This window comes from Chelonia mydas, chromosome 11, assembly GCF_015237465.2.
Source record: "Chelonia mydas isolate rCheMyd1 chromosome 11, rCheMyd1.pri.v2, whole genome shotgun sequence".
Classification (NCBI taxonomy): Eukaryota; Metazoa; Chordata; order Testudines; family Cheloniidae; genus Chelonia; species Chelonia mydas.
In genome coordinates, this window is record NC_051251.2 from 52,058,428 (window position 1) to 52,071,714 (window position 13,287).

Below are 13,287 nucleotides of genomic sequence, written 5' to 3' on the forward strand. Positions count from 1 at the left end.
TATACGTTAAGCCATATAACTACTTACATAAATGTGTATAGGTTTCAGAGGGGTAGCCGTGTTAGTCTGTATCAGCAAAAACAATGAGGAGTCCTTGTGGCACCTTAGAGACTAACAAATTTATTTGGGCATAAACTTTCATGGGCTAGAACCCTCTTCATCAGATGCATGGAGTGAAAACATAGTAGGCAGGTATAAATATACAGCACATGAAAAGATGTGAGTTGCCTTACCAAGTGCTAATGAGGCCAACTCAATCAAGGTGGACGTGGCCTATTTCCAGCAGTTGACAGGGTGAATATCAGCAGAAGGAAAATTACTTTTTGTAGTTACCCAGCCACTCCCAGTCTTTATTCAGGCCTAATTTGATGGTGTCAAGCTTGCAAATTAATTCCAGTTCTGCAGTTGCTCATTCAAGTCTGTTTTTGAAGTTTTTTTTTTTTTTTTTTTGAAAAATGGCTGCTTTTAAGTCTTATTGAGTGTCCAGGGAGATTGAAGTGCTCTGCTACTGATTTTTGAATGTGACAATTCTGGAATTAATTTGCGAACTTGACACCATCAAATTAGGCCTGAATAAAGACTGGGATTGGCTGGGTCATTACAAAAAGAAATTTTCCTTCTGATACTCTCCCATTCTTGTTAACTGTTGGGAATGGGCCACATCCACCTTGATTAAATTGGCCTCAATAGCACTGACCCACCACTTGATAAGGTAACTCACATCTTTTCATGAGCTGTATATTTATACCTGTCTACTATGTTTTCACTCCATGCATCTGATGAAGTGGGTTATAGCCCACGGAAGCTTATGCCCAAATAAATTCGTTGGTTTCTAAGTTGCCACAAGGACTCCTTGTGGGTGTTTTTTTTTGATAAATGTATATAGATATGCTGTATCCTCCTGGTTAGTAAAAAGAAGTACCAAATTATATCAGCCTTTCTTTAGGAAAATTATTTAAGTATAAATGCACCAAGATTAAAATGGATTAAATCAAGGTTTTCTTTCTGATTTAAATCATGATTGAGATTGGTGATTTAAATCCATCTTGGTGCGTTTTCTACTTCCCAAGTTTTGTATAAAAGCTAGTTGGTATTCTGATAATACATTTTATGCTTTAGCAAGCAGCAGTCAGGAATATTAATTTAACTTCTCTGTTACATGGTGGGCAACAGCTTCGTGTGACATTCCTTGCTTTTACAGGCTTATCACTGAAGGCACTACAAACAGGGTGAGGCTTTTCATAGTCATTAGACTGCACACAACTTGAAAGGGTTCACTTGGAGGATTCTTTGTGTCTGTCATTTAAGAATAAATACTATTTTCTTGGGAATAGTCTTTTTGTACACTCAAATTCCCCAACAATGTGTTATCTTCTTTCCAAGTTATTGCCCATTTAATCAATTCACTGATCTTGTTAAATCTGTGGTGGTCTTTTGAAGCCAGTAGTAAGGGTGGCGTGGCAAGAGATTGGGGTTTTGAGCCCGTGTATAATTCAGTGAAATTTTGGTAGGCTGATTTATGTTTCGGTTGGAAGAGGAGAGCAAATAGGGTTAAGCACTAGAGGATTTAATATTATTTCAGTAAAGGTGTATTTTTCATATTTGTAGTAATTCTGACTTCTCCTTTATTGTAATAGGCACTCAAATCTACAGGATTGCGTACGTCTGATCCACGGTTGAAAGAGTGCATGGATATGTTAAGACTAACTCTTCAAACGACCTCAGATGGCGTCATGCTGGACAAAGATTTGTTTAAAAAGTAAAATATTTCTGATAATATTGTGATGTGGTTGCTATATTATACAGTACTAAGATCGTACGCCTTATTTAAGTCACACTCTGTCATGGAATATATATACTGTGTATAAATCTAATATGTAGTTAAAATGAAAAAGGAGTGAGACGCCCATATTTAATTTAACTTACATTAAACTAGTATTTGAGAATGTTTCACTGTCTCATGAAATACAGCAGGCTAGGTTCATGTTGTTACTCAAGGAATAAAATCCTGCATCTCTCTTACCTAATTGTTCACAAAATGAAAAAAAGCTGTTGTTCTTAAAATCAGCTACTTTCTGTGCACTAATTAGTGATGCAGAAACTCAACTTATTTTTGAGAAAAAGAACACCGGAAACAGTTACAGCATTGTTAAATGTGCAGTAAGATGCAGCAAAGAATTAAGTGTGAATCTACATTTATAAATGAAACTTGTGTGCCTATTCCTGCAATAAAAACTAACCTCTGTGACGTGCAGTCATTGGATAGGTTTTTTAAATACCTTTTTATGATACAGGGCCTGCTAAATGATTTGGTTCAATTAAGTGTACATGCATATTTTCTAGTCTTAGTTATGGAAAAGCTTTATACAATAGTACACAGCGTAAGAGTTGTAAAATATCTGCAGCAAGTTAGCTAAACAATATCCGTGCTGTTTACAAAGTTCAGTTCATGCCAAGCGCTCTCCTTTCCCCTATTTTCAGTTTATTTTGGATGCTTAAAAAGGAATGTAAACTTGTTTCTATTTAGTTTTTCAGTCTTGGGAATTCTTAAGTCTTGAAATGAGATTCTAGGCTTGTGTTAAGAGTAGAGTGTAACTTCTTTTCATTTTTATTCTGTGGCATGGTGATTCTGCAAGCAAAACTAGATCGGATGTAGAAGTTTTTAAAATATACTCTTTAAATTCAGCTATTCTGTCAGTGTTGTGTACTTCCTGCTTCTCTTTGTGCTGGGTGGGATACTCCTTGCATTTGTGAAATGTCATTGGGGTCTATTACAGAGCAGGCTGGGAACAGTAATGTTATTAGCAGCAATAATTCCTCCTCCTTCCTTTCTCCCTAGCTTTGCTAGTTAAAATAAGTGAAATGTTTACTTAGAAGGTTGTTGTGGTTTTTTTTTTTTTTTTTTGGTGGAGAATGGGAAGAATTGGGAAATGAGTGATTTGATCAGGTTATGTCAGAACAGCAAAGCATTTCACTTCTAGATCACTCTGTTGAATATGGGATGAATCATTAGGCAGTTAAAACCTACCATGTGAATGGATGAGAAAAATGAGTAGCTTTGTCCAGTTACTAATGCGTGTATGTTCAAGACCAAGTGTCCACTGGAACCGTTTGCAGGTATAGTAATCATATATTAGGTAAGGGTGTGAGATTTGTTGACAACATTTCTCTCCTGGCAGAAACCCTAGTGTAGGGAAGTTATACTGGATAAAAAGTGCTTTTGCTGATACAGCTTATTTCTTTCTGGGAACTGGTATAAGTTATTGACAAAAGAACTCATGCCAGTATAATCTGCTCCTACACTAGAAGGGTTTGTCTGTATAGCCATAGTGGCAAACCTTTTCTAGCAAAGACAAGATCTCCGTGTCAAAACCAAATGGTATCTGTTGGGGCACTTTTTGGTAACTCATTCAAAGGCTGAAGATTCAGCATGGAGACTGAATAATCTCTTGGGTTTGTTCCTCCATGTTAAGGTAATGCACGTTGGCAACATAACTTGGGGAAAGCTGGCTTGTTTGCTCTTCTGTGCATAAGACTGACTATGCTGAAGATTGGAAAAAACACTAGATTTTCAACACTAAAATAATTTTATGGAAAACTGTAGGAGTTGATAAATTTTTATAACTAAAATCAATTTCTGTTACAGGTTGTCTATACCCCCTGTATTTGCCACGCAACACTGTTCTAGGGGGTGATGAGCTATTTCGTGTAAAAATGTCAAAATTAATACAATATTAAGCTTACACACTTAACTCTCATGAAACAGGAAATGCAAAAGTTAGGGTCCAGCTGACATGCTGACTTCCCCACTGCACAAATGTAATAAATGGTACTGTTGAAACAATATCTATATTTCTGATTTCATGTAACCTGTAACTCTCCAGCTTAAAAGTCAAATTCCGTCTGAAAATTTTCTATGCTGTTAACTTTTAACATCATGGATTACTAGTGAAAAAGGATGGAGGGAATTTAAACATAGCCCAGGGACGACTCTTGTAAATATACTAAGTTTAGCTATTTTTGAGTCCCCAGTTTGGTGGTGGTTGGGGGCATGGGGGAAGAGGAGGTTTCATGGAATATAGGAAATGGTTACAAAAATAGGAAATGTTGCTTTTCCCATATGTCTCATGACTCAACAAAACTAGGTATTTTGAAAAAAACAATTGATTCTAGGGTGAAAGGAACATGAAAAATTTCAGCTAAAACAATTCTGGAAAGCTGTGAGGGACTCAAAATGAGATTATGGAAAGTGTTTTTTCCCTTAATTATAGTAGCAGCTGCTGAGCAACAGCTATAATATTGCTATATCTGAATTTAGACACTAATTCTCTTTCAGAGTAGGTGACTTGGATATTTAGCCTTCATATGAAAGAAGTTTTGTCTTTGTCACAAGGCACTTTGTCCCACTTTTATTGACCCTGAGTGACACTCTTTTCAGCCAGATCTCCTCTGATCTGCTGGTAAAAAGCATCAGTTTGGATATATTCTATTGTAAATGTAAATCTAACCATCTGCAGTCTGGTCTCCAGTGGTCTTTTTTGCTTTTTTTCTTTAATGAAACTGATCTTCCTGTTATGTAAATCAAGATAGCAAATTCCTGTGAAGTATTCCATTCTAGGCTTAGTCATACTTACCCTTAAATCCTCAAGTTACAAATGTTTTTATTCATTTGGATGGTCTGAAAGCTTTTGTGACAGCAGGTGCATTGGAGTGTTTGGAATGTTCATATGAACATAAAAGTATCTCATTTACCAAAAATTATTAAATTTGCATTTGTTTTCCTGAGGTGATTTGTTGCCCAGGCTTTCAAATGTCTCCACTCTCTTTTAAAAGCTTTACTAGAAGAAGTACTACTACTTACATGTACTGGCATAGGTGAACCTGCCATAGACAAATACCCCCAAATCTTGTTGAAATTGGTGTTAGTTCAGGTTTGTATCTGTAGCAGGATCAGGACCATATTTTGAATACCTTCCCAGTGGAAAGACTGACAAACAGGCTATGCAAACTCAAAAAGGTAGAGAAGAAAAACACCTTGGAGGAATTGTGAAGATAAGGGATATAGTAGGGAGGATGAAAAATAACCCTGACTTATGCACCCCAGTATTCTGCCTTCCCAAAACTCTGCTCCTGGATTGTACTATGGGTGGTGAAATGACATTTGCAGCCATATGGTGGAAGTTTGGGGAATTCAAGGGGGATCCTGTTTCTGACAGGTTGGATAAAAATTCATTTTTTTGGAGGGGGGGAAAAAAGATTTTGATTTAAATCAGATTTTTTAATTTGTTTACATTTTTAAGAATCTGTTAAAATGAAATCTGAACTTAATACAAAAATGTTAAAGCCTAAATTACTTATAATCTCTTAAAACATTTTAAATAAAAACTGAATGTGCTGAATCCCTGAGCCTCTATTAAAAACTTGGAATTAAAGGCTGCTTGTCTATATAAAGAGACATGGTTTCCCCTGATTCTTTCTTTTGAGGTCAAGCTTTGTCCTGATTATCAGGGGTGATTTGGTATTGTAAATTATGTATAGTCTTCTTACCTTCCTGAGTTATGTGCATATGCATGCCAGAGTGTTCTTTCTAGAATTTTATGCAACAGAATAAAAATAATTATTTTATAATCTCTCAAAAAATAGAAAATGGATGATGGTGCTCCAGTTACTGAGTTTAGTGGTGGCTCTGAGGTGACCTCTCCCTTTTCTCTTTACCGTACACCTGATTGTTGATTGGTATTTTTGCTTACCAAAATCTGCCTGATTTCCACTCATTCTTTATCTTTAGAGCCCGGGGGCTGGAGGGAGGAGTTACTTCAGGCTTCACATATTCTTTACAATTTCTTACCTAGCTGACAGCTAGGAAATAATTTATTCCTCTGATTAGAACTCATTGGACTCAGACTTTGGGTGTGCTGTTTCTGTTGCCGTAAGCAAGTTACTTGGTATGGTATAGAGCTGCCACTCCCTTTGAGTTATGCACTCCTGGTCCTGGGTTCCACATGCGCTTGTCTTACAGTGACGTGAAAAGAAATAGCCTAAGGTGAAGTGTGGTTCAGATCCACTTGTGGGCCATAACCACATCTTCTCCATCTTGCTTGATCCTGAACTATTGTGCATATGTGCAGCAGCATGAAAATGGCCCATATAGTAATGGGCATGAAATATTTCTCCAATGCATTGGATGCATCCTTAGAAAGTTGAAAAGGACAAATGTTGATATGTGGGAAAAAGGGGATTGACTGTTGGCTAGAGAGGATCTTTTAGAATGAGATTGCATAGTCTTGGTCACTGGAAGAATTTTAAAAAAAGGGAAGAATTTACCTCTTTCATAGGGAAATTAATGGGAGTAGGAGATAATGGAGGCTGCAGTGTTTTTACAATTGTTGACTGTGGGGAATAGCTGACCAGTTATCCTCCCACACGATTTCATGTGCCTTGCAGGTTGAGGCATTCTCCATGAGCCACTCTCCTCCTAAACACTTGCTTCTGTTCATCTGTCTCTCCCTCTGTGCCCCCTGTGACTGTCATCTCTGAGCCCCAAACATGGCTCATACTGCAGATCCCCTTTCAAGCTGCTTTCCTCTATGATAGGAGGATCTGGGGCATAAATCATATGTGATTTGTGAGAGAGGTGTTAGTTACAGCAATCTAAGCCTAATATATGCCCCTGAGAAATGGCTGAATTATTCTGAGTAAGCACACTAGGACTGATGTAAGTCTCTGAGGGGGTGAGTACACAACCTGTTGTATAAACCAGTGGTGCCAACCTTATTACGCAAGAGGGACACATAAACCTAAGCACAGATGTGTGTGGGCCAGACACATTCTACATATTTTAAGAAGGTTTCAGCTGACAGCAGGAGTCCCAGTGTGGGCCTTATGAAATGTTCTGGGGAGCTGTAGATTGGGCACCCCTGGTATGAACCAAACTTCCCTATTCCAGAGACAGAAACACCGTGTGGAATACAGAGCTCCATGTTTTCTGCATTCTGCCTTGGGATTGTTTGTTCAGGACAGGGGTTGGCAACCTTTCAGAAGGGGTGTGCCAAGTCTTCATTTCTTCACTCTAATTTAAGGTTTCGTGTTCCAGTAATACATTTTAACATTTTTAGAAAGTCTCTATAAGTCGATATTATGACTAAACTAGTGTTGTATGTAAAGTAAACGTGGTTTTTAAAATGTTTAAGGAGCTTCATTTAAAATTAAATTAAAATGCAGATCGTATCAGTTTAGTGCAGTGGTTTTTAACCTGGGATGCACACCCCCCCTGGGGGTGCGAGATGCCCTTTCTGGGGATGTGAGATATGAGAGTTTTTTGGGTTTTTTTTAGAAGGTAAATCATCGAAAACCCAAATTAAGAACAGGCACATAAGTACAACTACTTGGTTTCATCAAACCTATGTGTTTAACCTTATACATTTTTTAACCATTACTGTAATATACACAGTTTTTAAGTGTTCAAAATTGTAAGGTAATTTTTGATAAGGGCTGCAGAGCTTTGGGCCTAGGCCAGGAGCAGAACCCTGGGCTGGGTGCAGGTACCCCAAGTCGGCAGGAGGGCTGAGCAGGGCCGGAGGCCTGGACCCCGGCAGGCAGGGGGCCGGGCAGCTGGAACCCCAGACGAGCAGCGAGGTGAGCGGGGCCAGCGGCTGGTATCCCGGGGCTGATGGCCAGGACCCCAGCTGGCAAGAGGCCCTCGGCCAGAACCCCAGACCAGTGGCGGGCTGAGCAGGGCCGGCAGACAGAACCCCAGGCTGGCGGACAGAACCCCACATCGGTAGCGGGCTGAGCGGGGCCGGCGGACAGAACCCCAGACCGGCAGCGGGCTGAGCGGGGCCGGCGGATAGAACCCCGGCTGGCAGCAACATGCCAGTAAAAATCGGCGCACGTGCCGCCTTTGGCACGCCTGCCGCAGGTTGCCGACCCCTGGTTCAGGAGTACCTTGAATCCTTGGGAGACTTCCTGGTACATCTCATCATCGTGATAGTGCAAACCAGTCACAGTGCATCTGAGAATTGAACCCACTGAGTGTGCATATATTTCTTCTGAGTGCCCAGTTGTCTTAACTGTTGTTACTTAATTGCTTCCAAAAGGGCAGGGATCCCCTTGATATAGGTAACGACCTCTAAGGGTGACTGGTCATAGAGATGAAATAGGTCTATGAAAACTACATGAGTATCTACCAAAAAGGGATAGATTGTCATTACAAACTATGTCAGAAGTATGCGCAAATTGACAGGGTAACAAAGTAGGTCCCCTATACAAATTTGGCAGGTTGCAACCAATAAAAACCACTATTTTACGTATCCTTCAGAGAGGACTGGTTCTATTCTTTTCTAGTCTTTCTCCTTCACTGTTGGAGAGAGGTACCTTCTACTATTTGGAGCAATCTTGTCAGTTGAATTTAGGGTGAATTTCACAAAGTGTGAAGAGTCAACATGACTTAAACCTGAACTGGGGCTTCACAGAAAAAGAATGTGTCACAGATTTAAGGGGAGAATAGATTTATTCAGTAACCTGCATACCACCTTATTTTGAGCTGTTAGTGATGCTATAGTACAGAATATTTGGGAATATCCTTTTTTTTGTTCTTCATTGTTTGTAATTAAATGACATATGTAAGGGATTGCGGAAGACTTTGTTATGGCCTAGCTAGGGAACTTCCGCTTTCTCGAGGCCACCCGGTTACTGTAGGACATGGAGAACGAACTCTAACCGGCTTTAGGCCGGTTCTGTCTGCCCTGTATGGACCTTTGCCAGTTTGCGGAAAGCCCCCTGTAGGAAAGCACCTAATTCTATATTCATGAGCTGTTTGTGTGTACTGCTTATTAGGGCTTGCTGGTCGCTCCTTCGTCGGACTCCGTCCCAGGCAAAGCTCCGGTGTGCGGGGTTCTCCGCCTCCGTGACGGCAACGTTGGGAGTCCCCGTTGCGGGTGTGTCACTAACCTTCAATAAAGCCAATAACTCGCTTAGCTGCGTGTGGGTCTCGTTTTCCAGAGTACCTCTGCCCGCCTGTGGTGCTTCGAACACCTTGGCCCAGAACAACATGTTTCCGGAAGTATCACCAGTTAAAATGTTAGAATTTTGAACCATAATTTAGTCTTAATTTTTCTGAAGAAATATCACTAAATGATATCAATTGTAGGAAGAATGCAGTCTCTTTTCAACAAAATTCTTGCAGCTCTTAACCTGACTTTGTGTGTTAAATTTTTAGTGTGTGCTACAGTTTTAGAGGCTTAAACAGACTGATAGAAAGTGTGCTGATTCTGTATCAGTGTCGCAGTAGTTTCCAAACTTTTTTGTGTTGGACCCACTCCTCATTGGAATAGAACTGTTCCTGCCCCGTTCCTCCATATGTCCCCTCATGATATGTCTGACATATTTGTTTCACTTACATATCTGTTGTCTTTTTCTTGTCTGTCTTCTTGCATACTCTTGTTTTTTCCTTCTTGCAGCATTTCTCAAAGTTACCTTTCTCTATTCTGTCATCTTCCCTTTCTTCCAGCTTCCCCCATTTTTGCTTTCATCTTCTTGCACCTAATTTCCACAAGTTCCCTTGCCCCATGCCTTCCTGGCTCTCAGATTTACCAGAGGGGGTGGTGCTGGGGGAGGAGTGGGGAAGGATCTGTTGGCTGTTGTGGGAACAAGGGAGTAGAGAGGTGTACTCTGGGTGGGTTGGTGGCAGCTTGAAGGGAAGATGTGTAGGTGGCTTTAAAGGAGCATCCAGCTACTTGCTGTCCCCCAGTTTCAGCATTTATGGAGCACTTATACAATTTGGGCTAGAGCAGGGGTGGGCAAACTTTTTGGCCCGAGGGCCACATTGGGGTTGTGCAACTGTGTGGAGGGCCGGGTACGGAACGCTGTGCCTCCCGAAACAGCCTGGCCCCCCACCCCCCATCCACTCCCTCCCACTTCCCGCCCCCCTCAGAACTCCCGACCCATCCAACTCCTCCTGCTCCTTGACCCCTGACCGCACCCACCCAGGACCCCCTGGGACCCCAACCCGTAGCCAACCCCCCTCCCCTCCTGCTCCCTGTTCCCTGACTGCCATGACACCTATCCACACCCCTGCCCCTAACCGCCTCCTGGGACCCCACCGCCTATCCAGCTCCCCCTGCTCCCTGTCCCCTGACTGCCCCTCATCCAACCCCTCCCCGCCCCCTTACTATGCCAGAGCCAGCCATGCCGCCGCGCTGCCCGACAGGAGCGGCAGGCCAGAGTGCTGGTGGCACGGTGAGGTCAGGCTGCACGGGAGGGGGAATAGTAGGAGACGGGGCGGGGGAGAGCCTCCCTGGCCGGGAGCCCGGGCCGGGCAGGACGGTCCTGCGGGCTGTAGTTTGCCCACCTCTGGGCTAGAGTATAGCCATTTCCTCACTTTAACTGCTTCTCTCATCCTACTTCCTGACACTTTTTGCAGTTCAATCACCAAACTCATAGAGAGGATCCCTTAGAAGTGGGGCTGAGGGAAAGAGCCAGCCCTGTGGAGCTCGGCGACTCCTAGTATCTGTCAGGCTGAATGAAACTTGTGGTCATGTACAATTAGAAATGCAGTGCACCCCTGCAGTTGAAACCTTAAATAAGAAACTAAAATAATTAAAGAATAAAATGGACCAGTATTCAACTGCTGTAAACAATCAATTAAAAATTTCCCTAATACCTTTGTGGAATGGAAGCTTCTTTCTAATAAAGAATATCTTATGCCTGTAAGAATAATTAAGGGCCCAGTCATCCAGTCCTTACTCATGCACATAATGCTGTTTACTTCAGTGAATTACACATAAGCAAGGGCTGGATTGGCCCTTTTATAGTCCTCTGAGAGAAATAAAAGGCAGCTGGAGTATTTACTTAACATTTTTCTTACATTCCGCAGGTGTGTACAAAGCAATATTGTGTTGCTTACTCAGGCCTTCAGGCGAAAGTTCGTCATTCCAGATTTTATGTCGTTTACTTCACACATTGATGAGCTGTATGAAAGTGCTAAAAAACAATCTGGAGGACAGGTAATTTCTTTGTAAGGGGGTGTTTTATTTTTTTTGTTTTTCCCTTCAAACAGCTCAGCCTAAAAGAGCCACAGTTTGTTAAAAGTGGAGCCAATGGTTTTTATATTATATATTTTAAGAAGACTGTTTTAGGGGTGGGAGGAGATTAGAATCCATTACAGACATTTTTTGAGTTCTTGCAACCTAGTAATTTTTTTATACTTTTGGTTTAAATTAACCTAAACTGCATTAAATGTAGTATAGTCTCATGCTTTGACATGCCTTCATCTGAAAGCATTGCCAAGCTTCTAATGATTTTTGGAAATTAAGCAAACTCTGGGTTTTCTTCTAATTGGAGAGATTTCCTAATACTTTAATAAAGCCATGGAAATACAGTCTTGCAACTGATGGGTTCTGAGCTAACTCATGTCTGTGACCATATAAAAATAATTAGATAGTATATGTTTAAAAAGACTTCCATTTAGTGAGGTAGTGGTAGGGGTTTGTATGCCAGTAGGGGTTTTTACGTCTTGCCATCTGAGTTCAAATTCTGTGTTGGACTAACAAGTGAAAAATTAGTGTTGTTTCCTCATGCTTATTTGTATAAATAACAGAACTGCCATATGTTTGGCATGATTCGACTTACCTGCAAGAGAGCGCTAAGCCTTGGATAATAAATCATTTAAGGACAGCATCTGAGACACTCTGGCATACCTGTGTGGGGGAAATTGTATATTTATCAATACTGTACTTCTGTTAGCGTACTGCAATTTAATCCATTGCTTTCACTAATTTTGTTTATAAGATTTTTTTAAAACTCTTTGTTTCAAATTAATTATCCTTATAATTTGAAGTTCCTGAATGCATGAAAGTTTGGATGTTAATTACTCCTAGACTAAGCTGAAGGTTGTTGTAGGTCACTGGAAAATACTTTTCTGTAAACTTGCAGTAAGGTTTTGGATTTGATCTGTGATGATTGGCATGTTAATTTAGTCATTCTCAGCATATCTCGCATACAGTATGCTCCTGTTTGTCCAAAACCCTATTATCTGAACCTCTCTGTTATCTGAATCCCTTCCTTGTCCCCTCCCCAAAACATCAGCATGCTTGCAACCGTCTGGTGGAACCACCTGGCACCCATGCACTGCTGCTGGTAATGCATATCCCTACCTCCTCGACTCCTCCCCACACCTCCACTGTGGAGTTGCTCTTCAGCTGGTTGGTGTCATAGCTGTGGCCCTGGATGATGCTGCACCGAGGTCCCCAGCCTCCATGCTGCTTCCTGGGTGGCCCGCAGGACCTAGTGCTGGGTCGTGCATGCACCGAGCAGCTGCAGTAAGCCTGGATGTAGGAGTCTGCTACCTTATTGTTACTGCATACATGTAGTAGTAATGGTAAAGTCTATTCCCTGTACAGCTATTTCTGACTGTAAGGGAGAGCGCTGGCAGGGATTGGTGCAAGAGACTGTTTTCTTGCTTATCCTAACTCCTGATTACCTGAATAAAATCTGTGTCCCCCAGGCTATTCAGAGAAATGGAATATGCTGTATTCCATGGCATAATATCCACACACATTTATGCCTGTTACAGTATGTTGCTTAATAATGAAAATAAACATTTTAACAATATAATGAACTGTATAATTTCATTTCATATTTTTGGGTAGGTTGCTGACTATATTCCACAACTGGCCAAGTTCAGCCCTGATTTGTGGGGAGTGTCACTTTGCACAGTGGATGGACAGAGGTATATTTTTAGCATGTTTAAGATTTTCACTATTGGTGTAACTTGAACTACAGCAACACAACTAATTGTGATGTTATATTGCTCAGTTAAGTTTTATTGGTATTGCCCATACAGTAGAAACCACTTCATTTTATTTGGAGCAGTAGCCACCAGATCTTGTCTTTTGATATTTGGCAGTACAGCATCCATGGCCTTAGCATTCAGTAGTGATCTTATGAATGAACTTCAGTAATAGCCCAATGACTTTTCAGCTGCAGTAGATGACTTCTGTTCTTCGTAGCTACACAGTGAAGATTGCCTCCAAAATAAGTCCCCTTTACAGCCAATCTTTGATAGGAGCTATCTTTTGAGAAACCCCCTCCACTTCTGAAATCAGAATATATGTATTCTGACAAAAGGTCTGGCCTTCCCGTAAGTTAGTATGCCAGTTTTGATGTGTAATATGTTATTCTCTTCTCTCTCATCCATAGTAATCAAATAACTATTTTCTTAAGGCATACTGTGTATATAGTAGATGTGTTTGGAAAACAAAGGGAAAAATCACAAACTCTTGCTCAGTC

The 13,287-nt window shown here is 41.1% G+C and overlaps 1 protein-coding gene across 4 annotated transcripts in view; it reads left to right on the forward strand.

Moving 5' to 3' along the window:
- The window catches only part of GLS (glutaminase), a 105,551-nt gene that overhangs the window by 13,387 nt on the left and 78,877 nt on the right, over nucleotides 1-13,287 (forward strand). For all 4 annotated transcript variants that reach the window (XM_043524872.1, XM_037912544.2, XM_037912543.2 and 1 more), the window contains 3 exons: nucleotides 1,638-1,759; nucleotides 10,874-11,003; nucleotides 12,648-12,727. In XM_043524872.1, coding sequence (XP_043380807.1) covers nucleotides 1,638-1,759; nucleotides 10,874-11,003; nucleotides 12,648-12,727 — 332 coding nt within the window. The remainder of the gene's footprint in view (nucleotides 1-1,637; nucleotides 1,760-10,873; nucleotides 11,004-12,647; nucleotides 12,728-13,287) is intronic.